Source organism: Petaurus breviceps, unplaced genomic scaffold, assembly GCF_028583685.1.
Source record: "Petaurus breviceps papuanus isolate PSGF00001 unplaced genomic scaffold, PetGlider_PUasm1.0 138, whole genome shotgun sequence".
NCBI classification, from domain to species: domain Eukaryota; kingdom Metazoa; phylum Chordata; class Mammalia; order Diprotodontia; family Petauridae; genus Petaurus; species Petaurus breviceps.
Genome location: NW_027185694.1, coordinates 29,128,721 through 29,154,505, shown reverse-complemented (window position 1 = coordinate 29,154,505; position 25,785 = coordinate 29,128,721). Strand labels below are relative to the sequence as shown.

Here is a 25,785-nt window from a genome sequence, read left to right as displayed (position 1 = left end):
ACAGAATATTCCCACCTTTTCATTTGTTGCCCTCATGTCGTCAGGAAGAATTCTGCTTATTTTCCAAAGGGATATACTGAGACCCAGAGAAGTCAAGCAATTTGTCCAAGATCACACAGTGAATTGGGATGGTGGGTAAAGGAGAGAGACTGGGGAGAGAGACCAGGAATTCTGATTCTCAGGTCACAAAGGACCACCTCTGATTGATTCATCCAGTAAACACTGAGATCTACCATATATAGAACATTCTACTAGATCTTGGGGTTGTGGGGTGGGGCATTGTGAATGCTAAGTTTGAACAAGATGAAGTCCCTGCCCTAGTGGAATTTATTGTTGAATGGGGAAAGGAGGCAAGGACAAAACACAAATACCAGTTTCTGTAATATACAGTACTACTCAGTAAGTGCATTAGACAGCTATAAGAAAAGTCCTGTACAAGCTTTTAGGGACAACGTTACTACTGAAAGAGAGAAAAGATTTCAAAGTAGGGAACAGTAGAAGCAAAGATGGAAGCAAGAGAGCAAAGGACAGGGTGGGAGATCAGAGAGTGGTCCACTGGTTAGAGAGTGTATTCAGAGAAAGAAAGAGAAAGCTGGAAATGCAAATGGCTTCAGGGAGGACCTTGAATGCCAGATAAAGAAGTTTGAACTTGACTAAGTGGTCACTAAAGATTTTTGAGCAGAGGTATGATATGACCAAATATGTGCACAAGGGAGATTGTGCCAGCAATGATGGATTAGCAACAATTGCAATAGTTCAGGTAAGTTACAATGAGGATTTATAGTGAGATGGCAGCAGTGGGAAGAGAGGAGAGGTACAGTATGAGAGGTTTTACAAGAGCAGAAGCAATAATACCTGGTAACAAATTGGATAAGTGAGGTGAGAGGGAAGGAGAAATAAAAGGTAGCTCCGTTGTTTCTAGCATAGGAGACTATGTGAAATGGTGCCATGGGAAGAAATAGTGAAGTCAGGAAGGTCAGGTTTAAGGGCAAAGACAGCAAGCTCAGTTTTGGATATACTGAATTCTAGGTCCCAGTAAGACTTCCGAGTGGGGATATCATGTGGTCAGTGGGAGATGTGGTTCCAAAGCTCAGGAAAGAGGTCAGATTTGGGAGTTTCCTGCCTAACTGAAGCTATGAAAGTGAATGAGATTGTCAAGAAAAAGATTACAGAGAGGGAAGAAGACCAACAATAGACACATATTTCCAAATGTGATCCACATGCATGTTAAGGCCTAGGAAAAAGACAAAGGCCTGGTTAGAGGAAGGAGGAGAATGAGTAGAGTGTGATATCCCAGAGACCAAGAGGAAAAGAGAGTGCTCAGTGGGAAGCCATGGTGAGCAGTGTTGAAAACTACTTAAAGATGACAGAAAGTGAAAATAATCCATTGGGACTGACAATTAGTATGTCGTTGGTGACTGTTGAGGGCAGGTTCAAAAGAGGTGGAGGTAAAGGCAGGAACCTGACCACTACAAATGGAGGGCAGAGTGGAAAGTGGAGGCATCAGGCAAACAACTTTTAAAGAATATTGATAATGAAAGGGGAGAAATACAGGGTAGATGAATGGGGTAGAAGGATCAAGGGAAGTACCCAAGTGGGGAGACCTGAGTATGTTTGTAAGCAGAAGAGGAGCCAGTAGAGAGCCTGAGAGAGGGGGGGATGATGGATTCTGGAATCAGGAGGGAATAGGATTTCACAGTCTACCCAATTTCTGAAGTCTGTTGCTGAGCTCCAACCCGTTCTATAATCTTTCCTAGAACAGGACAACTCTATTTCACCTTATCTTTGTCTTGAAAGTTTCTTTAGCTCCTAACGTAGCCACCTCAGAGCCGAAACTATGGCGGGACCACTGGGGCTTTGCTCTAAGATGCTTACATCTGGGGGCTGCAATTCCTCCTCGAAGTAGTCCTACAGCCCCAGCCCAGAGTGGCTTGGTCCTCTCCCAGGGCCTGCCTGCCCCTGCCGTGATTCCCAGCATAGAGTTAACTGTCTTCTGTCTCCAACCCTTCAGCTGAATTTGCCACAAAATTAAAGGTCATAGAGTGTGAAGACCAGAAAAAAAACATTAGAGTTGATAATTAAGAGGTCACTGGTGGCTTTTGAGAGCAATTTCAATACCAAAAAGATACCCAGATTTCTAGTGATGACTCTAATCCATTTCCACACCTCCCCTTCCAACTCTATCTGCTTTCCAGGGTTGTTGTGAGGATCAAGGTAGATAATTCTTGTAAAGTGCTTGGCACATAGTAGGCCTTAGAATGTGTTTATCTTTTTCCTTACCTTCCTTCCTGTTTTCCACCTAGGGTGCTGACTCTTGTCCTGGTGGGTCCAGGGTAGGGCATGGAGGAGGGTGAGGCAGGGGAGGGGGGATGAGGGAGGATGATCAGAAGTTCCTGCCTCTGGAGGGACAATGCTGCACTGTGGTTCTTGCAGGCTGGCGGGACACAGAGGACGAGGATGCCCCACTGGTATATTCCTTACTTCTGCGGCGCTGCCGTCAAGGCTACTGTGAGGAATTCTGCATCTACAAAGGCAGTCTCTCGGCGTATGGAGCTGTGTTGCCCCCTGGCTTTAAGACCCACTTCACTGTGGACCTCTCTGTAGTCGTGCAGGACCAGTTAGGTGCTGCCGTGGTAGCCCTGAACAAGTAAGGGGGCAAAGGGGCACTATGACCGTTGGGGCACCAGCCTATCCAAGATTTTCTGTCTTCCAATCAGTCATTATACATTTATTAAGCACCTACTATATGCCAGGCATTGTACTAAGCAATTTGAGGGTCCCTTGTGGGCCAACCACTTAGCTAGGCACCCAAGGAGCTGGCAGCATTAATGAGAGGAAGTGTTGGGGTGGATGGCGGAAGACATTATTGGGGGAAATTTGACAATCTTTGGGAAGAAGTATAGAAACAAGTGGTTTGATTCAGTGGAAGGATGCTGGATTTTATATCAGAGGATCTGGTTTTGAATCCTGGTTCTGTCCCTTTTTACTTGTGTGAACTTAGTTGCCTAACTCCTGGACCTCAGTTTCCTAATCTGTTAAAATGAAAGGGATGATTTTCATGACCCCCAGGGTCCCTTCCAACTCTATATCTATGATCCAAATCAGACACATTTCAAGATGAGCTTGTGAGCACTGAAAGGATGAAAAGAGAATGAATATTCCGTGTGGAATAAGGCTAACTAATCATGGGAGGGGGTCTCCTGGAGAAGAGGGTGGGTAGAGTGATTTTTTCTGAGAGTGGGGAGGGTCATGAGAATCTGCTGGGGTTGTGCATTTCTCTGCCTAACTTAGAGGTCTAGCTTCTGCTCTTGGGCATTCATTGCCACCCAGGCCTCATCCTCACCCTTACCTGGCTATCTCCTCACAGGTCTCTGCTCATTACCTTGCCCGAGCCTTCTGACAGCTTCCACTGTCTTACTCACTGGCTCTACAGCCTGACCGAGACAGTCCTGCCAGGGCTGGTGAAACAGGCCGACCCCCAGCATGTCATCGAATACTCCTTGGCCCTCATCACCGTCCTCAATGAGGTCAGTGCCATCTCCACCCCTACCCTGGATGGGGGACCAAAAGGCAAGAGTCGAGGCAGTTGATCAATGTCATGGGTAAATTTTAAGAGATCACTCCCTGAGTTACTTAGACTGATTTCATAAAAGAGGGATCTCAAGTGGTCACATTCTTCATTCCCTGACCACTTCTGCAGATCAATAAACATTTATTGAGCTCTGTGCTAGGGACTGGGGATACAAAGATGAAAATGAAAAAATCCCAGCCTTTTGTCAGTGGATCAGAGGCTGTTTTTAAAGATTGTTAATTGCCCAAGGGAATTTGAGGTATGTGAGGAGATGTGTACAGACACCAAGGATTCTCTGTGCTCTGATGAAGCCCCTATTTCTTCCTGTCTCATCAGTATGAACAGGTGACATCTTCAGAGGAAGAAGCCAGCCACGAGAGGCACCTCCGTGTGCTGATGCGAAGAAACATTACTGAGATCCTTGTCTCCCTTCGTGTCAATACTGTGGATGATATTCAGCAGATTTCAGCTGCCCTGGCCCAGTGCACGGTATGCTCAGCCTCCCGACTCCCTTTCTATACTACCGTGTTTCCTCCCTAATATCTCAGACTCATCCTGCAGGATGGACCCCCTAGGGAAACTGGCTGGGGCTAGTATGTTTCTGCTGCAGGTTGGGTGGTTGAGAGATAGCTGATGGCTCTTTTCATTGGTGTTTCTTTTGATCAAATTAAATCAGTTCTTCTCAGGTCTCTGATTATTTTACCTTATCTGAGTGTTAGGGTAAGATCTTGGGGGTGAAAGAACAAGGGAAATTGTGGTGAGCAAATGAACCCACCATGGGAAAGGAGGGAAGGCAAAGATGAGAAGGGGATGGGGATGGAGAACAATGAGGAGGTAATGGTTAATAACGTTAGGAAGCCAGGAGTGAGGGGTGGGCAGAGTAGTGGAGGACCATGCTGTGTGTGAGGAAGACTAATAAATATAAAAGGTTGGGGTTGATGGTGAAGGAGGTAGTAATGTAGAACCTCAAATATCCTTTTTGGGGAAGAAAACAATGGCCACTTGTCTGTTCAGACATACTGGATATGGGTGGAAGGATGAGAAGAAGGTGAAGCTATGTCACTAGGCTCTCTCCCTGCAGGTAGCAAGTAAGGAGTTTGTATGCCACTCTTGCCTGAAAAAAACCCTGAACAAGCTGGAGAACATGATGGCCATCCTGCAAAATGAGACCACACAAGGCACCGTGACCCCCACAGCCATTGCTGACAACATCCTCAACATCACTGGTCAGCCAGGAGGGAAGCATGACATAGGGAATGGGTGGTGGCAGAGGCCTGGAAAGGTCTAGAAAAGAACATGAGGAAGGGAGAGTGCCCCTTTTCTCCCATCAGGGGCTTCCCTATCAGATTAAGGGTTTCCAGAGTCAGTGGCCATGTCTCCCACTTGCTGCCTGTTCTGCTGAAAGTTGAGCCAAGTGCTTTGCATGCTGGGGCTCCTACCAGGGCTGGGGCTGGCACTGGCACTAACTGCCTCACTTTTTTTAACCTCCCTTAGGGGACCTCATTCACCTGGTGAACTCAGATACCCAGGACCTAGAGTCTACAGAGCTATGCAGAAAACCCCATACCCTTCTAGTGGCCTCCAAGGCTTATAACCTCTCTTCTGACCTGATGCGTATCCTCATGAAGTCTCGAGTGCTGAACGAGGAACCGCTGACCCTGGCAGGGGAAGAGATTGTGGCTCGAGGCAAACGTTCAGACCCCTTCAGCTTGCTTTGTTATGAGAACACATCCGATTGCCAGTTTTCCATCCCACCTGCTTTCAACAGCACCTTCTCTGATCTCACGGACGTCGTCCAACTCATCTTCCTAGTAGACTCCAACCCCTTCCCCTTTGGCTACATCAGCAACTACACGGTTTCCACTAAGGTGGCTTCCATGGCCTTCCAGACTCAGACAGGGGCCCAGATCCCAATAGAGCAGCTGGGCTCTGAGAAGGCCATTACTGTCAAGGTGTCTAACAACACCAGCGGAGGGGGCGGGACCCGAGTCCTCTCCACTGACACCGCCATCATCCAGCCCTGCACGTCTGTCAGCGCCATCATTGATCCCCAGAACCACAACCCTGAGGCTGGTCTGCACTTCCAGCTTAACTACACTGTGCTGAACGGTGGGTAAAGTGAGCTCGGTGTCCTTAGGGGTTCTGGGGCAGGGAAGTCAGGGCCCTCACCTGCAGTCCTCAAGGGCAGTGGTGCATTTCTCTTGTGGGTTTTTTTCCCTTTACTACTGATTTTACATTCATTTAGCAACCCTAGAATATAGCTGTCAAGACAATGTGAACTTTGTAAACTTTATAAATCAGTAAATCAACAAAGTTTATCAAATACCTACTATGTGCCCCGCACCACTGGTAGGTGCTGAGGATACAAGCATGAAGAATGAAACAATCATTCCTTCTTACAAGAAGCATGCATTCTAATGGGAGACTACAACATATTTAAGTACATGTTGAATAAATATGAAGAGGATAAATACGAAGTTGTCAGCCATGAGGTATTCAGGGAGAGAAGACAGCAGCATTTTGCAGAGACCCAGAACATTTTCATGTAGAAGGTGATAGCAGAGCTGTCTGGAAGGAGGAGAGGGAGGCTGAAGTGAGGGAGGGATTTTCAGGCATGAGGGACAGCCAAGTGAAAGGCACAGACACCCGAGATGGATTGCCTTGAGTGATAAAAGCTGGTTTAGCTGAAGTGGACTGAGGAATTAAGAGTGATGTGGCCAGGGCACGGTGGAGGAGGGCTTTAAAAGCTAGACGGAAGGGGCAATATCCAAGAGACAAGAGGGCGTCACTGGAGTTTATTAAGCAGGAAACTGATCTTGGTCATAGCTGCTAACTATTATTATTATTAGGTTTGATAGAGGAAATCTCCATTTTATAGATGAGCACATGGAGGTGAGGTACAGAGAGGTTAGATGGTTCATCCAAGACTGATTAATTGACAAATTCATCCCAACCAGTTGGCCTAGATCAGGACTGCAGATCTCAGCTCTCCTAATTCAATATAGTGGTTTGTTGATTTGTTGTGGCTGTCGTTTTTTTAACAACCGCCATGTTTCTGGAATGCGGCAAAGAGGCATATTTATTTTTTTCTCCTGAACTAGGCAGCATGGCACAGTAGATAGAGCATTAGACTCAGAATTTGAAAAGACCTAGGCTCAATTCTTGCCTTGGACCTTTTTTTTTTTTTTGAGAGGGGAAGGCAGGGCAATTGGGATTAAGCAATTTACCCAAGGTCACACAGCTAGTGTGTCACCTAGCCACCCCTTTGCCTTGGACATTTTACTAGCTGTATGAGCAAGTTACTGAAACTCAGTTTCCTTATCTGTGAAACAGGGATAATAACCCTATTTTATTAATAACAACTCTCATAGAGTTGTTCTAAGGATCATGAAATAACATACATAATGTTTCTTAAAATTCTATATAAATGAGATACAATTAATAAAACAGTTGGTTCTCCATAATATAAAGTAACATGTATATTCATTGGAAATGCAAAAATAATGACTCTTCAACTTTGGAAAGGATAGAGATCTACATGCTCCCTTTATCTCTCTGGGCCTAGTCCTAATTTTCTTCCTGACTTGGCCCAGGTATCCTGGGAATCATAGGGAAAGCAAAAGGGAAAAGACAGCTAGGTGGCGCAGTGAATAGAACACCGACCATGGAGTCAGGAGAATCTGAGTTCAAATGTGAACTTAGATGCTTAATGCTTACTAGCTGTGTGACCTTGGGCAAGTCACTTAACCCCAATTGCCCTGCCTTCCCCCCTCCAAATAAAGCTAAATAAATAAATAAAATAGGAAAGCAAAAGGGAAAAAGCAGCTAGGTGATACAGTAGATAGAGTTCTGGGCCTGGAGTCAGGAAGAGTTGAGTTCAGATCTGACCTCAGACACTTAACTAGCTCTATGACTAGAGAAAATCACTTAACCTCTGCGTACTTCAATTTCTGTAGCTGGAAAAAAAGCTTATGATAATGGCACCTACCTCTCAGTCTTATTGTGAGAATTAAATGAGATCATATATGTAAATCACTTAGCTTAGTGCCTGGCAATTAGTAGGTGCTTAATAAATACTTATTTTAAAAAGGGGGGGAGAAGGGGAGTTCATATTCACAATGTTGTTTGTGAAAGGCCCACTGTTCAAATTCTGAATCCCTCCCACCCTTTCCATAAACACATGCCCACACTCACTCTCTCCAACCTAGGCTTAGCACAGAGAGGTTGCCCCAGCTTCAGGTCATTCCAGCTCCCAGGCTACTCTTGGCCCTGTTGTGTACTGGAGGTCCCAGGATCTGCTAGAGCCACTCCTCCTGGGGGCCCTGGGGCTTTGCTGAGCTGGCAGAGACATCTCAAAGGTAACTTTTGTCCCTGTCCCAGAGCAATACCTGTCTGAGGAGCCAGAGCCCTTCCTTGCTGTCTACCTGCACTCAGCTCCACAGCCCAATGAGTACAACTGCACAGCCAGCAAGAAGATTGGTTTGCAGGCATTGACTGGAGGTGACCACAGGCCTTACACCTTCTTCATCTCTCCAGGGTAAGTGCTTCCTTTTTGCACTGGGGCCCCAGGAAATGTTGTATGGAAGAATAACTGAGTAGAAGAGAAGAAGAAATCAGAATACCTCACATTCAGTGTGGTGATCAGAGTTTTCTAGCTGTTTTCATATATACCCTGTGAGGAAAAGCATCATCCCCATTTGACAGGAGAGAAAATGACTTAGCCCTGGTAATACAGGTAATTTGGGGCTAGAATTCAGTTTCCTGGTTTCTGGTCAAGTTATTGTCATTCTGTCTCCAAAAACAGTGTCTAAGTGACTTCCTTTGTAGGTTCTCATCCTCAGGCTGATTTTTTATAAAACAAGTTTAAAAACTTGTTTTTGAAAATATTTTAATAACTATTTCAGCATAATTGGTTTCCTTTTGAATCTATATGTGTATTTTATCTTATGCATTTAAAATATTATCCTGGGGCATATTATTCTGAAAAGCTTTACACACTTGTGAGAATAATGCCTTCTGAAAAGGGGTCCATAGGCTTCACCAAGCCCCCAAAGGGATCCATGACCCAAAAAAGTTAAGAACACCCATACTCATCACATCAGAAGTAATGAGGTCCTGGGACTAACGAGGGAGATAGAGGAGAGATGGGAGTTCCAGGACCATCATGAGATGATCCAGGATGCCTTTCCCACGGTCTTTGAGCTGTGACCCTATTCCCCTTCTGCCCTCTAGGACGGAAGACACAACAGCAAGTTACTACCTGAATATGACCAGCCATTTCCGCTGGTCCGAGGTGGAAGTGACAGTAGGTCTCTACACCTCGCTTTGCCAGTACTTCAGTGAGAAGGAGATGATGTGGAAGACAGAGGGCATCGTGCCCCTGGAAGAGACCTCCCCCAGCCAGGCTGTGTGCCTCACACGCCACCTCACAGCCTTTGGTGCTAGCCTCTTTGTTCCACCCGGCTCCATCAAATTCATCATCCCTGTGCGTAACCTCCATTCCTTTAGGGTCTTTTGCTCTTGGGGCAAATGCTGTGTTTTGTCTGAGGTGGGAGAAGGGCTTATGTGGAAATGAGCTCCCTTTGGTTAATCCCAAGCTAAACTGTTAGCACTGGCTAAGAAATGGAAAGTAGAAGAATGGGGGGAGGGGAGGAACAGGGGATTTCCATTTGGTACAATTCCAGACGCATGTATTAAGTGCCTACTACATACAAGTAACTGTGCTGGGGATACAGGGACAAAATCAAAGCAGTCTCTGCCCTCAAGGGGCTTACTGTTCTACCAAGGGAGTTATGGTCACTACACATGGATACAGATGAATGGGGAAGGGGGAGGGAGGAGAATAAGCATTTGCATAAGTCCTTGTGCCAAGCATTTGTGATAAGTCATTTCTACAAATATTACCTCATCTGGTCCTCACAGCAGCCCTTGGAGGTTAGGTGGTGGTGTTATCCACATTTTATAGTAGAGGGAAAATAAATAGATACAATATTACCCCCCCCCACCCCCCGCCAAAAGTCCTGATACAAAGTATTTTCAAGAAGAACAGAGCACTTATCACTGGGAAGCTGAATGAATCAATGAATCACTGAGTGAGTGAAAAAGCCCTTCTTTTGCACTCATGTGCCCAGCTCTGGTGCTCAGCACCAGAGAAATCAGGAGAAATAGTCCCTGCTGTCTAAAACTCAATGAAGACTAAGCAACACAAACACTTAGGGGATCCTAGCTTCAAGGAATTCTAATAAGAAAAGCTTAACAAGAGGATTACTTCATTTAAAAAAAATGTCCTCTGCCTGACAAAAAGATTCACTGCTAGGCGTCTTTCAAGAAGTATCTCTAAGTTCATTTAAAATAGGAGTCTTTGGGGCATCTTGGTGTTGCAGTGGATAGAGTACTGCCCCTAGATTCAGGAAGATGCTTACTAGCTGTGAGACTTTGAGCAAGTCACTTAACCCCAATTGCCTCTCCCCCAAATCCAAAAGCAAAAAAGGCTAGATTAAACAGTGGGCCAGGTAGGGGGAACAATGGATAGAGCAAGGGCCCTGTAGTTAGGAGGACCTAAATTCAAATCTGGCCTCAGACACTTACTAGTTGCATGACCCTGGACAAGTCACTTAACCCTAAATGCCCCCAAAATAAAAGAAATAAAGTAAAATAGGAGCCTTTTTTTAAGGGGGGAAGAGGGATTGTAAGAAGAGGTGAAGAGATTAGTGTGGCTGAAAAGTAACCAGGAGGGATGGGGACTGTTTTGGGGATTAGGGCCCTGAGCAGATGTGGTAGTCATAGGGCTAGTGGTAGTCTTGAGCCTGACAATCTTTCTCTTGGCACAGGACCCGGCTCCAGGCATCAACTATATTGTGCTCCTGACTTGTGCTGTATGCCTGGCCACCTATGCAGTGACAGCTTTGATTGTCCACAAGCTGGACCTGATGGACGTCAGCCGAGTGAGCATCATCCCCTTCTGTGGGAAGAATGGTCGCTTCAAGTATGAGATACTTGTCAAGACTGGCTGGGGCCAGGGCTCAGGTGAAAGCAGGCAGAGACAGCTGGACTGGTGGTAGGGGTCGGGAGGGGATGGGCAGGGACCGGGTGGAGGCTGTGGGAAGGGTTAGCTTGGACTTGGGGCTGAATGGGGACAGCCTAGCTTAAATGCCCTAGCACAGAGACAGTTAGGGAGTACAGTGGATGGAGTATTGGGCCTGGAATCAGGATGTCCTGAGTTCAGATGTGGCCTCAGACACTTAACTAGTTCTATGATCCTGAGTAAGTCACTCAACTTTTGTTTGCCTTATTTTCTTCAGCTGTAAAATGGGGATAACAGCACTTAACACGAAGGGTCATTGTGAGGATGAAATGACACGATGTTTGTAAAGAGCTTTGGAAACTTTAAAGTGTTCTACCAATGCTAGCTATTAGCATCACCATCTTCTTACCTTTACTAGACCAGCTTGGCCTTAACACTCTCTATTTAAGGGCTGAGATCTTGGGGACAAAATTAGAATCAGAGTTTCTCCAACAACAGATGGAGGCCATCCATCCTGTACAACTTGAACAGGAATTCCTGATAGATAGTCTTCCAACTTCTGATTAAAGACCTCTAATAATAAGCAATTTAAACCCTCCTGAGGTAGCCCATTCCACTTTCAGACATCTCTAATTGTTAGACAGTTTTCCTTTATTTTAAATTGAAATCGGCCTCTAAGTAACTTCTACCCATTGGTAGAAGTTCTAGTTCTGACCCTAGGGGCCAAATAGAATCAAATGACTCCCTCTACCACAGGGCAACTCTTTAGATTTCCAAAGATAGCAATCACGGTACCCCTAAGTCCTCTCTAGGCTAAACAACTCTAATTTCTCTCAGCTGATCCTTGTAGGATAAGGCCCTGAATCTCCTCGACCTCCTGGTTGCCCATTTGAACAGAATCCAGCTTGCCAAGATCCTCCTTAGGATTGAACCCAGGGCTTCCAGTGGGACCAAAGCAGAGTCCAGGGGACTCCCACTTCTCTTCTTCCAATGCTAAATTTCTGTGGAGGCTACCTGAGATTGAATTCATTTTTCATTGATATTCAGCTCATTGCCTTTGTGGTCCACCAAAGTCCCCAGGTCTTCTTTGAATGACATAATTGGTTAGGTTTGCCTTCTTTATTTTGAGTTTGCACAACTGAATTTTTTTTAAAGCCATGTGGAAGATGTTACACTTGCTCCTGTTACACTTCATCATATTAGTTTGAGCCCACAATTCCAAACTTATTCATTTTTGCCTGTTGAGATCATTCTAGATCTTGATTCTGTTTTTCAACTCTGTAGCTAGGCTCATAGAATCTGGACCTTAAAAAGCCATCTAGTCCAACCCCTTCACTTTACAGAGGAGGAAACTGAGGCCCAGAGAGGGGAGTCAGCCTGCCTGGGTTGTGGTAAGGTAGTAAGTAGTGGAGCCAAGATTCAAACCCAGGTCTTTCTAATTCTGAGTTCACTTGTCTTTCCTCTAGACCATAGCAACCTCACAGCTTTCCTAGCACCCATTAATTTGATAAGCACATTATCTTCAAACAAGTCAATAAGGAAAATGTAGACAGGCCACACTTATGGCAATTATTAGAGATCTTTGTTCAGGATAAAAGCAGTTCCCTAATTACTGCTATTTAGGTCAAGTTGTTCAGGGGTTTATATAACTCAGCTGCATCTTCCAGCCCACATCTCTCCATCCTGTCCATGAGAACATTTTAAGAGACTTGATAACAAGACTCCTTACTGGAATACACCAGGTAAATAACACTAATGTCTTTGATCTTCCCCTCATTCACCAGTTTAGTAGTAACCCAGTCAAAAAGGAAAATGGGCTTAGCCTGGCATGATGGCAGAGACCCCAGCGAACACAAGCTTTCCCTGGCAAGGGAGATATGCTTCACCACTGTTTCACTGAGAGGAAGCCTGAGGAAGTGAATGGAATGCTGGGTTTAGGGACAGCTGACCACAGTTCAAATCTCAACTCTGACACCTCAGTTTCCTCATCTGTAAAACAAATGGGATTAGGCTTAGATGACCTTAAAAGTCCCTTCCAACTCATCACTGATGATCCAGTGATCCAGTCCATTGATCAGAGCTCTGTAATCTTTCATTGGTGTTTATTTACTGTTATATTTGTATGGTTGTTGTATAAATCATTCTCCTGATTCTCCTCTCTTTGCTCTGCAGCACTTTACACAAGTCTTTGAATTCTTCATATTTATTCTTTCTCTTGACAAAACAATATTTCATTATATTGCCTATGGTAGATCATCAGCAAATCTCAGTGATACCTGTGAAATTGTAATTCATCTTTTTGCACAAAAATCTCTAATTTGCTTTATGGCCCATGCCCTGGGCTTTGGTGTATAGAAATCTGAGCTCATAAATATCATTCCTGCCCCTCTTCCAGGGTCCTGTCTCCTTCTGGGCAGCTCCAAAGCACTTTTTAGCCCCTCCCCCAGATTCTGATGGCTTCCACTGTGCCTTTGCAAAAACCCTGTCTCTAAAATCTCTCTACTTTCCCTCCCTCCCTGTTTAGGCACAACAGCCCATGTGGGCATCACCCTCTATGGGGCAGATGGCCGAAGTGGACACCGACACCTGGATGGAGAGAGTGCTTTCCATCGAAACAGTCTCGACATCTTCCAGATTGCCACACAGCGCAGCCTTGGAAGTGTGTGGAAGATCCGAGTGTGGCACGACAACAAAGGTGTGGGGCGGGGGCATGGCCAATCGGGACCTTCCTTCCTCTGCCCCCCCATGAGCTGCTTTATTCCTCTGAGCCATGGTCCAAACCCCTACAGCTTCCTGTCTTCTCTTCTTAGGGCTTAGCCCAGCCTGGTTCCTGCAGCACATTATTGTCCGGGATCTACAGACTGGCCGAAGTGCCTTCTTCTTGGTGAATGATTGGTTGTCAGTGGAGACTGAGGACAATGGGGGCCTGGTGGAGAAGGAAGTCCTAGCAGCAAGTAAGCCTTCCTCAACTTCTCGATCCCTTCTTTAAGTCTTTTCCTTATCTTCTCTTCCCTTTTAAGCCTATGCTTTCCATGATCTTTCACTTTTCAGATTCTTGGTTCCATCCAAGAAAGAAACTCTCATGCTTGTATATGTCTCTATCTGTTTGCATGATAGTAAGCATGGGAGTAAGCATGTTTGTGGGTATGTGAGACTGAGGAGCGTAGATTTAGAACTGGAAGGAATTTTCGAGGTGGGCCATTGAGTCCAGTCCCCTCATTTTATAAACGAGAAAACTGAGACAGAGGAGTTGAGTGACTTGTCCAAGATCACACAGCCAGTAAGTGCCTGAAGCATAATTTGAACCTGAGTCTTGCTGATTCCATGTTCAGCCCTCTGTTCACTACTCCACACTGTATCATATTGAGTGTATATGTGAGGGGGAAGCTAACTGTATGTGAGAATGAATGGGTTCATCTCCCTTTTGACCTTGGTGCCTTTCCTTTCCCCTTTCTCTGGGCCCTCTAGGTGATGCCACCCTGCGCCGGTTCCCACGGCTGCTGACAGCAGAACTCCAGAGAGGCTTTTTTGAGAAGCACATCTGGCTCTCGCTGTGGGACCGCCCCCCACGAAGCCGCTTCACTCGGGTCCAGAGGGCCACTTGTTGTGCCCTCCTTATCTGCCTCTTCCTGGGTGCCAATGCTGTGTGGTATGGAGTTGTAGGAGATGTCAATCACAGGTGGGATTTCTCCCCTGTCCCCCAGCCTTCCTGGGTAGTAATATCCAACCCCTTCCCAGTGATATCTCCCAAAGTGAAGTGGCCAAGAATCATGCCATTGGGTCCATTCCTCTCCCAAATACACGCCCCTTTGAGGATTGACATTTCCTCACCTCTCACTATCTCCTGTGGCAGCACTGGGCCAACTCGCTGTCAGAGACTTTTTCCCTTTTGGTTTTACCTAAACCTCCCTGGCTCCTGCCATATTTTCCTATTACCTTTTTCTCTCTCTTTTTAAACTTGAAGTTTTTTATTCATTTAAAAATTAAATACAAAATGAGAAAGAAAAAAAGAACATTTCCATGTAGACAGTAGAATATTAGAGAAGATTCAATATAAAACAATAAATTTCCATTTTACATTGAATCCTACACATATTTTCAAAGCAACTCAGCTTTTCTGTACTTCTTCTAGGTTTTCTTTTGTTCTATGCTATGTGCTTTTTGTCTTTTTTTCTCCCTCCCTCTAAAGAAGGCTGCAATTAAACATGAATATATATATACATATATACATACATATCTATAAACACACATATACATGTACACACACCTATACATATATGTAAGATCATACTACTCATATTTCCATTTGTCAGATCCCTTTCTGGAGGTGGATAGCATCTTCCTTCATAGATCTAAGTCTTTCAGTGTTTTTCTAAATCAACCAGTTCCTCATTTCCTACCTCAAACAGAAGTATTCCATCATAATCATATCCTATCTGGGAGATTGACTATGAAAGTTTCTCCCCAATTTTCTGCTTTCCCTCCAATCCCAACTACATTGGTTTCATTATACAAGAAATTTTTAATTTAAAATAATCAAAATTTTCCAATTTATACTTCAACAATGCTCTCATCTTATAAAATAGTTTAAGGTCTGGTACAGCTAAATCTCCTTCCTTTACATTTTTCCTTAATTTCTTTGAAATTCTTGATCTTTTGTTCTTCCAAATGAATTTTCTTATTTTTTTAACACAGTAAAATAATTTTTTAGTAATTTAATTGGGATGGTATCAAATATATTACTTAAATGAAATTGTCATTTTTTTTTATGTTGGCTTTACCTACCCATGAATAATGAATATTTCTCCAATTAGCTAAAAACTGACCCAATTTGTATAAAGTGTTTTAGTTATAAACTTTTTCTCTATGACAAAGTGACTTAAGTACCCTCAGAACTGAGCCTGGAGTCAGGAAGACCTGAGTTCAAATTTAGCCTCAGACACTTACTGGCTGTGTAATCCTGGGCAAGTCATTTAACCTTTCTGCCTCAGTTTTGTAAACTGTAAAAGGGGAATAAAAATAACACCCCCAGAGTTGTTGTGGGGATCCAAATGAAATAACATGTATAAAGCACTACTGGGAACATAGTAGGCACTTAATAAATGCTTGTTTCTTTCCTCCCCTGCAGCAATATACCCATGTCCAGCCTGATTCCATTAAGTGTGGACACAGTGGCTGTTGGCCTGGTGTCCAGTGTGATTGTCTACCCCCTCTACCTGGTTATCCTGTTTCTCTTTCGAATGTCCCGGAGCAAGGTAGGAATGGTAGACATGGCACAGAAGGACCAGGACCTACAGTAATGGGATGGGGAGGGGAGTAGTTATTTAAGCATCTTTTTGTAGGTAGAGAGTGGATTTGGGGGCCAATCCTCTGTTGTCTATGGCATTTGCTGCCCAAGTTCATTCAGTCCTCTGCCCTGCTGCAACTTATTAAGACACATAATAGTCCTGCTTCGAAGCAGAATGTTGAATGGGCTGATCTCTAGGAAAGGGAGAGAGCAGCTGTATGAGTCAGTCGATAAACAGTAATGAAGCACCTGCTAGGTGCTGGGCCCTGTGCAAAGTGCATCAGGCTGAGTGCCATTCTTTCTACAGGTATCAGTAAGCCCCAGCCGCAGCCCTGGGGGGCAGCAGGTGCTGGACATTGAGAACTACTTGGAGACATCGGTTCTAGACAGCTCCTTCCTCACTTTGTCTGGGCTCCGTGCTGAGGTGAGGGGAACTGGGCATAGACCTTGCATGTGACCAACAACCTTGTTCTAAAGAACCTGGCATGGCTCTTCAGTAACTGAGAGGCCATGTGGAAAGAGCGTTGGTGTCAGAGACCCTAAAATCACAGAAACACAGAATGTTCAAGCCAGATGGAGTCTTGGGAGCTGTCTGGTCCCACCTGTTCCCCAGTCAGCCGACCTTAGTTCTAATACCAACTTTGGGCACTTTCTAGTTGTGGAACTTTGAATGAGTTTCCTATAACCTTTCCATGCCTCAGTGTGCTCATTTGTAAAATGAGGATAATAATACTAACCTTGCCACCTTGCAGGGTTTTGTAAACCTCATATTGCCATGTATTATTATTGTGAGAATTCACTCTTGATGCTGAGGCTCTCCAGTTAGGTCCCAGTGACCCGCAGACAGGGGGCTCTTAACTTTTTGTGCACTCTGGACCCCTCCTGTAGTCTGGTTAAACCTATTGACCCTTCTTCTTAGATTAATGTCTTTAAATTCATAAAATAAAACACATAGAGCACATGAAGAAATGCTCTAATTCTGGGGCGGCCAGGTAGCACAGCAAGTAAGAGCACCGGCTCCAGTGTTGAGAAGACCTGGAGATCGAATCCCGGGCTCAGACACTTAGCACCCACCCAGAAACACCTGGCTGTGTAACCTTGAGCAAGTTACTTAACCCCAATTGCTTAGGGGCGGCCAAGTGGCTCAGCGAGTAAGAGCACCGGTTCCAGTGTTGGGATGACCTGGAGATTGAATCCCGGGCTCAGACACTCAGCACCACACCCAGAAATAACTGGCCGTGTAACCTTGAGCAAGTTACTTAACCCCTTAAAAAAAAATGCTCTAATTCACTATTGATTAGAGAAATGCAAATCAAAACAACTCTGAGGTACCACATCTCACCAGTCAGATTGGCTAAGATGACAAAACAGGAAAATGATAAATGCTGGAGAGGATGTGGGCAAATTGGAGCACTAATGCATTGCTGGTGGAGTTGTGAACTGATCCAGCCTTTCTGGAGAGCAATCTGGAATTATGCCCAAAGGGCTATAAATACTTTCATACCCTTTGATCCAGCAATACCACTCCTAGGGTTATATCCCAAAGAGATCATAGAAGTGGGAGAAAGACCCATATGTACAAAAATGTTTATAGCAGCTCTTTTTGTGGTGGCAAAGAATTGGAAATTAAGGGGGTGCCCATCAATTGGGGAATGGCTGAACAAGTTGTGGTATATGCATGTTATGGAATACTATTGTGCTATAAGAAACGAGGAGCAGATGGTCTTCATATTTACCTGGAGAGGCTTATACAAACTGATGCTGAGTGAGAAGAGTAGAACCAGGAGAAATTTGTACACAATTACAGACACAACGTATGTGTGATGACCAAGTTTGATAGACTGGACTCTTCTCAGCAATTCAGTGATATAAGTCAATTCCAAAAGACTCATGATGGAGAGAAATATGTGCATCCAGAGAAAGAACTAGAAAGAACTGAGTTTATATCCAGGTGGAAGCAAAATACCTGATCTTTTTCCTTCCCTTGTTTGGTTTTATGTCCTCTTTACCATTTTTCATTACAGCTGGTACAATCTGTCCTTATAACCTGACTAATGTATAATGTGAAAGTATTTACAGGTCCTATACTTGACTATATGCCGCCATGGGGGAGGGGGAAGGGAGGGGGACAAAATGTGAAACTCAAGGAATTGTGGAATTGAATCCTGTAAACTAAAAGGCAACAAACAAATTTATTTTTAAAAATGAGGGAAAAAAAAAGAATACAGAGACAAAAAAAAATTAAAAAACACTGGGGATATAAGGAATGAGGTAGGAGGGAAGGCAAAGACCATACCATTTTGAGCACAGAGTATTTGGAAGGAAATAATATCATATAAGATTAGAAAGGTAAACTGTCACCAGCAATCAAAGCTCTTGAGTGCCAAATGAAGGAGTTTGAATTTTACTTGGTAGGGCAACTCATTTTGTACCAGATCAGAATCTGAGGTTGTCCAATCATTAAAATTTTTGAAATTGCTGAAAAAAAAAAGACTTAACATGGAGGGACATGAAACAAATCTCTATTTCTTGTCTCTCTTGTATTTCTTCTCTCCTGAACTAAGGTGACTATGGGGGCGGGGGGGGGGTAGCAGACAAGTTTATGACCTTGAGAGCTTTGAAAATCTGGAGGAACCATCAAAGGTCCAATAAATGGAGTTGGTCACAGTCTGCCAACAGCCACACCTAGAAGTAAAAATGTCAATAAACCCTTTAAGTTTGAATCTACTCTCCCAAGAGACCGAGTAGGTATGTAGAGGGGAGAGTGAGCCCTGGTATGGAAGGATGTTATTGAACTTTGGCTCCTGGTCATCACTCTATCATCTCAATAAATAACCCTTTGTGAAATCGAAAAAAAACACACACACATATAGGATTACAAAGGAAACCAATTACCTGGAAATAGGATTATTTTTTCAAATGTTCATGGTGGCACGCTCTAATATGCTGGCAAAGACCATGATTCTCCCTGGACAGCTCAGATCTCTGAGATGCACTATATTCTTCTCCACAGGCATTTTCTGGACAAACTAAAACAGATTTGTTTCTGGATGATTCTAAAAGGTAGGTGCCCCTAGAGCAAAATCATGTAGAGATTCAGGCAGACGTAAACGTGCATTCAGGCATCACGTCGTGCATATGCAAATGCCTGAATTCCGTGTCTGTTTCTCCCAGCGTGCCATGTGGTCATTGCTCTTCCACAGTCCCCATGCTGTTTGCCCCTTGAGGGTGTGGCTTGTGTCCCTTGCATGAGTTCCTCTGGGTATGGTCAGGTTTGTGAGTTTGTCAGGCTCTCCTGTGTTCCTCTGGGTGATTGTGCTAACTTTTCACAGCCTAATACACTGGCAGTCCAGTGATGGCACTCTTAGCTGGCCAGACCTTCTCAGTGACCCTTCCATCATGGGTAACACACTTCAGAGACTGGTGCGGGCCCAGGCTGGGAACACTCAGGCCCTGGAGGTCATGGAAGAAGATGGTCTCTCCTTGGGCAGCCCCCCTTCCCAGACCAAGTACTTTTCCACCTCAAGTGAGTAAATAGGCCTTAGTTTGGGACAGAGAACACAAAAATTTTTTTATGATCATAGTACCCCCTCTATTCTGATGGAAAACCAAGACAGGAATACAGAAAACCTAGGGGAGGGAGGATTTCCTGTTTCAGCTTTCCCAGGAAAAAGGGTGTTTCTGGGTTGGGCTGTAGGCAACCTTCAAACTTTCTAGCTATATCCCTAGCAATTCAGAGTCATTTGGGAAAAGTAATAGCTCATCCTTGGGGGGCATGGGTCAGGAGGGCTGGGAGAGTGTGGGTGATGGATAAGGTCATACATAGGTCTTGTCCTGACCCTGACTCATGCCCAATACTCCTCTGATTCTGCTTCATCTAGACGAAGATCTGATCCGACAGATACTTGCTGAGGGAGCCAGCAGCATTGCCCCTGCTAGAGATACCCACCTGGAAACAGATCTCCTCACTGGCCTGTGAGTGAAGTGGGAGCAGGATGTTGTGGGGAGTGAGGCAGGGTTGGAACAGGCCAGGTCAGGCAAGACCTTCCTAGGCTCAGCTTTTGGGTTGGGAGGCAGGATAATCTGTCTGTGGTATAATGGGAAAGAGCGCAAAATCGGACTCTGTTGACCATTTCCCAGCTCTTTTCTTCAAAGGAATTATCAACTTTCCATGCAGTGATTTGGGAAACAAGTTCATTTTGTCATTGTTAGTCTGGTGGGAAAATGGAAACGTAGGGAACAATCCAGAGGATAGGGTCTAAGCAGCAGATTTCTAACCCATCCATTGGTCAGGTGATTGCTTATAATAAGTCAATAAACCCTGGATCTCCAATGAGTGTGTGTGTGTGTGTGTGTGTGTGTGTGTGTGAGAGAGAGAGAGAGAGAGAGAGAGAGAGAGAGAGAGAGAGAGAGAGAGAGAGAATAAGCGGCATGAGGAGGGGAGTGGGAATTCTTTACTTGCCAGGACAAAATATCATTCCAGTCTTACCAGGAAGTCTTTTTTATTTTTATCATACTCACACTTTACATATGTTACATATATATTTTTTTTCTCTTTCTGTTTAGAGTGTGAACACCTCACCAGAACAGATAGTTTCATTCTTTGTATTTGCATCTCCCCTATGCCCTGCCCAGGGCCTGTCCACATAATACAGGCTCCTAATAAATACCTTTTAGTTGATTGATTAGATCCTCATGCAGAAGACCTTGTCTTCTGCCTAACTGAGGCCTGGATCATGCAGACCAGTGAAGACCACAGAGCCCAAGGCATGAAAGTTATGTCCCTAAGCCTTGTTATGAGGCTGCCATTAGGACCACCTGTCTAGGATGAGCTGATACCCAGGGCCTCTTGGTAACTCAGTAACTGGCCTCCTGAGTTGAATTCAAAGGCCTATCCACTTTGTATTGAATTTCATGCCTTAACAAGAAAGACTATTGTAGGGTCCTCAGGTCCTTAGGAGGCTTCTGTCACCATCAGCCTCATGGAGGCTTTCTGTGGTGCCTTCCTTTCCTCCAAAAGGAAATCTCATTTCACAGGTGGGAAGAATAAAACACAAAAAGATTTAATTACCCAGCTGAGGTCTGAACTGGGATCAGAGCCCACCCCCACCCTCCAGTCTAGGGACTTGCTGACTCTGAAAGCAACTGCGCTTGATAGCGTCTCTTCCATCCGTCTTATCCTCCTTCCTACTCCTCCCCCACTAATAGTGGTCCATTCTCCCTGCTCTAAGGTGAGCTCACCGCCTGTACCCTTTCCCCAGGTCTGGTTCTCTGGGGGCAAAAACAGAGACACTCATGCTACAGAGGCTGAATGAGAAAGGCTTGCCTCCCGTGGGTTCCCCACAGGAGCTTTTCCCGTCAGCCAAGTTCACCAGAGAAGGTAGGACTCCCAGCACCCTCTGCCCTTGGTTCTTTCTCTCTTGCCCATCTTCCCGCTGAGTATGTTTTGACTGGGCTCCACCTTGTCCCTGCAGGGCTGACTGAGGGTCTGCAGAAGCGGCTCCTTCCTCCATGGTGTGCCCCCCTCGCCCATGGGCTCAGCTTCCTGCTCGTGCTGGTGGCCGTGGGTATCTCGGGCTGGATTGGCACTGACTTCACCTCCAGCGTTGGCGTCATGTGGCTCATCTCGGGCATCTTCAGCTTCCTGTCCTCATTCCTGGTCTGGGAACCTCTCAAGGTGCATGCATGGTATCTCCTTTCCCCATTCACTCTCTCTCCCCTGCCTCTCTCTGTCTGGCTACTTCTCTCTTCTCTCTTCTTCTTCCCACCTCTGCCTTTCTCTTCACAACCGCCCCTTTCCTCTTCCTTCTGTCTGTCTCCATTCACATATGGAGGGGCAGGTGCCTGACCACCCTTCTCTACTAGCTCCCCTGCCCTACTGTGCCCCTACTGCTGGAGCCAGGCAACGGAAGGGGAGGAAAGGCCCCATGAGGAGGAGCCTGACCTCTTTGTCACTTGTGTCCCCAGGTCCTGCTGGAAGCCCTCTACTTCTCTCTGGTGGCAAAGCGCCTCCATCCAGAGGAGGACGACACACTCGTGGAGTGTCCATCTGTGGAGCCCGTGTGCGAGCGGATCCCCCGAGTACGGCCCCCCCAGGGCTTTGCCCTCTTCCAGGCCAAGGAGGAGGCTCGGAAAGTCAAATTATTGCACAGGATGCTCAAGGTGACCTTGGACTTGGCCACATCATCTCATTAGACCTCTCCTTGTCCCTGCATCTGCCACTGCCGGCAGCTTGGGCCTCAGAGGAGGGAGGGGAGAGGCTGGCGGCTCCTGCTTCTTCTGGAGGCAGCCATGGGACCCTGGCACTTCTGCCTCCAAGACCTCTCCCCCTGCATGTCCCACCTCAAACTCAGCATATCAGACTGATCCCCTCCTCTTCCCTGCCAGTCTCCTCTTCCTCCTCCAGACTTTTCCATTTCTATTAATGGCACCAACATCTTCGCCGTCACCCAGACTCAAATGAAACACGATTGTCATCTTCCACTCCTCCCTCTCCCTCACCACCCACTTCCAATCAGTTGCCAAGTCTCCATGCCTCTCTTCCTTTGCAATATTTATCACATCCTTCCCTTCCTTTCCATTCCCACGACCCTATCCCCCACCCTGGATTAGGGCCCGCATTACATCATTCCTGGGTTAGTACAGTAGTCTCCTAACCAGTTTCCTGGATCAAAATCTTTCCCCCTCCAAATCACCATGAACATGTTGCCAAATTAATCTTCCTATGTCATTTTTCAGAAGTTTTCAATAGGTTCCCCAATGCATACAGAATAAAATTCATATTTCTTAGCCTGGCTTTCAAGGCCCCTCCATCAGCTATTTTTCCAATTTTATCTCACATACCTTCCCTACACACTCTAACCATACTGAATAACTCAGTGCTTTACACACACCCACACACACACACAAACACACACACACACTAAAGCAAAATAAATAGATATATGTGCAAAGTAATTAAGAAGTATACTATTGGGGTAAGGTAGAAACAAGAGACCAATTCTATACCTCATTCTTCTGGAGCCATTTGGAATAGGATAATGGAGTTTGGAAGGTGGCATTAGGAAGCAAGCAGAATTGGCCAGCAGCTAGACATGAATATTCCCAGCTACCAAGTCCCCAGGGTGGAGGTGAGGGGTAAAGGCTGAATTTCTGCTGTGGTCCTCAAGGGGAGGCAGTCCCTAATGTCCACTGTAGAGTCTGGGGTTCTCTCAGTCCTTTGGTGATTGCTCACAGCCTTCCCCCTCACATCTTCAGAATTTTCTGGTGTACATGCTGTTCTTGCTGGTGACTCTTCTCACTAACTATGGAGATGCCTCAAGCCACACCCATGCCTACCGTCTGCAGAGTTCCATCAAGCAAGAGCTGGACAGCAAGGCCTTCTTGGGGATCACCAGGTAATCACCCTGGAACAATCTCCAGGCTCATCTTGTCTAGCCCCCAGCCTTCAGGCAGGACCCCATGAAAACCAGCTGAGACAGAGGGGCAGAGCCGTCCTAGGCAGAGAGGCAGAGCCATCCTAAGCAGAGAGACAAAATCCATAACTAAGAATACTTTCACTTGGGGTAAGAATGGTTAAAGTGTGTGTCAGGGTGGTAGAGTGGGGAGTAAAAAGGGAAGCTGGTGATAGCAGTACAGACAGTTGTCCAGCTGAGGGCACTGTTGCGATGGGAGATGGGCACCCAGGCCACAGGACCCTGTAGGAACAGTAGTTGAGAGCCTGGGTTTTGATATATGCCACTCTCCCTGTGCCCTGTGCTTCCTATACAACCACGGAAGAGGAGCTCTTGTGGTGAATGCCCTCAGGGGAGAGCATCTGCCTTCTCCTTGGGCACCTGTTTTCTCACTGTGAGGTCCTTTGGATTTGTCAGGTTCTAATTGTCTGTCTTTAATACAGTTTCTTTTCATTTCTTTCACCATAGTAGAAAACAGTAATTAAGCACCAAGCATCTATGAAGTGCCTGCTGTATGCCAGGTCCCTTCCAATATGATGCCGGCATACCCCACCTAAGAGTGACCTGATCAATGTGATATCCCCACATGTAGCATTGTTACCATAATCTGGAAGGCAGGGAACAATTGAGACAGGAAGGTAGCTCCTAGAAGAGGCTGAGGCGAATGGATCACTTGGGCATGGGAGTTGAGCTGTAGCAGGACTAAAGGTGTCCACACAAAGTCCCTCACCACTATAAGGAGCACTGGGAAGCAGGAGGGGGAGTAGGGCTCCTCACTTGGCTGCCTAAGGAGGGTCCAGACAGCTCAGGTTGGAGACAGAGCCCATCCAAGCTTTTGTGGTAATCAGCAGCAGGTTTAAGTCCCTAAGTGGCCACTGTACTTTCAGCCTGGGTAAGATGAGGAATCTAGTCTCCCCTGGGGTACAAGTTGGGAGGAAAGACAGGAAGACAGAAGTTAATGCTAATGGCTCATAAGAAAACCTCTCCCTCTCTGAGGCTTCCTGTGGCCAGGCTTAGGCTAGCCCAGCTCCATGAGCTCTTTGTGGTGAAGCAAAGTCATTTTGGGGAGTCTGGCTACCTGCATGGCTTTCCCTACGTGTCTCTATTTGTATCCTTCTGGAGAATCTTTTGCAGTGAACCATAGTGTAGTTTGCTGGAAAAGGATGGTGCTATATCCATATCCATGGAGAGAGATCTTGACCTTCTGGACCCTTCCCCTTTCTTTGAGGGTACCAGGATCTGACAGTCAGAAGTTATGTACTTTGACAAACATTATCAATACATTAATTAAGCCTTCCCCTGAAGTTTGGGATTTGAGCTCTGGTTTGTGACATTCCCCCAGGGTTGGGGAGCCCATGGCCTCAAGGTCACATGTGGCCCTCTAGGTCCTCAAGTGCGGCCCTTTGACCAAATCCAAACTTCACAGAACAAATCCTTTTATTAAGGGGCCTCCAGGTGGATTCTGTCAAAGGGCTGCACTTGAGGACCTAGAGGGCCACAGATTCCCCACCCCTGTGAGTCTAGCCAAACCCTAGAAAGGAAGCCACTTGAGTCTTGATTTTTCAGTATTGTGAAATACCACCAAGAGAGCATTCAGCACTTTGTGCAAATGCTCTCCCTCAGTTGTTTCTGGAACTTGAGAATAGAAAAAATGTTGAGACCTTTAAAAACTTTTAGTTTAGCTTTTTCTTCTGCAAGTCCAAAGTCACTGTGTCATAGTGGTTGCCCTTCTCTTGGTCCTGGGAGACACTAGCACAATGTAGTGAAACAGAGTTCCTGAATTAGAGTTGGGAAGACCTGTATTCGAATCCTGCCTTAGATCCTAACTGTGGGAGTCTGGACAGGACTTCTCTGAGTTTCAGTTTCTCCTATCTCTAAAATGAGGATAATAATAGCACTCACCTCAGAAGGTTGTTGTGGCGTATGTAAAGTTCTTAGCAAACCTTCAAGGGCTGGCTGTTATTACTACTGAAGAAGGGAAATTTGCCTCCTGAATACCCAGTCTCTAACCAGTTAACCTGTCTCATTTCACAAATTGCTTTAGGATTCACCATTTTTTCCCCACTGTCTGGTTCTACTGAGATTAGTGTCCCTTTCCAGCTGTGGACAATGGATTTTTATTTTTATTTTTGAGGGAAGAAAGGAGAGAGAATAATATTTGAAAATTAGGTTCTGATTTCTCTTTGTTTAGTTGCTTTAGTCATGTCCAACTCGTGACCCCATTTGGGGTTTTCTTGGTAAAGATCCTGGAGTGGTTTGCCATTTCCCTCTCCAACTCATTTTACAGATGAGGAAACTGAGGCAAACAGGGTTAAGTGACTTGTCCAAGATCACACAGATAGGAAGTGTCAGAGGTCAAATTTGAATTCAGGTCTTCCTGACTCCAGGCCTGGGACTCTAGTCTCTAGTTGGATCTTAAACTAAAGGTTTCAGGGTTTGGTGAGGATTG

At 45.5% G+C, this 25,785-nt stretch overlaps 1 protein-coding gene across 1 annotated transcript in view; it reads left to right on the top strand.

Moving 5' to 3' along the window:
• Positions 1-25,785, top strand: part of PKD1 (polycystin 1, transient receptor potential channel interacting) — a 115,784-nt gene that overhangs the window by 83,102 nt on the left and 6,897 nt on the right. Inside the window, exons 19-38 of the mRNA XM_069062824.1 lie at positions 2,434-2,647; positions 3,368-3,527; positions 3,908-4,060; positions 4,653-4,797; positions 5,066-5,680; positions 7,952-8,108; positions 8,804-9,056; positions 10,402-10,597; positions 13,120-13,290; positions 13,406-13,549; positions 14,064-14,274; positions 15,724-15,850; positions 16,190-16,306; positions 18,896-18,945; positions 19,215-19,408; positions 19,764-19,857; positions 21,144-21,262; positions 21,357-21,559; positions 21,850-22,044; positions 23,140-23,279. Coding sequence (XP_068918925.1) covers positions 2,434-2,647; positions 3,368-3,527; positions 3,908-4,060; positions 4,653-4,797; positions 5,066-5,680; positions 7,952-8,108; positions 8,804-9,056; positions 10,402-10,597; positions 13,120-13,290; positions 13,406-13,549; positions 14,064-14,274; positions 15,724-15,850; positions 16,190-16,306; positions 18,896-18,945; positions 19,215-19,408; positions 19,764-19,857; positions 21,144-21,262; positions 21,357-21,559; positions 21,850-22,044; positions 23,140-23,279 — 3,658 coding nt within the window. The remainder of the gene's footprint in view (positions 1-2,433; positions 2,648-3,367; positions 3,528-3,907; positions 4,061-4,652; positions 4,798-5,065; positions 5,681-7,951; positions 8,109-8,803; positions 9,057-10,401; positions 10,598-13,119; positions 13,291-13,405; positions 13,550-14,063; positions 14,275-15,723; positions 15,851-16,189; positions 16,307-18,895; positions 18,946-19,214; positions 19,409-19,763; positions 19,858-21,143; positions 21,263-21,356; positions 21,560-21,849; positions 22,045-23,139; positions 23,280-25,785) is intronic.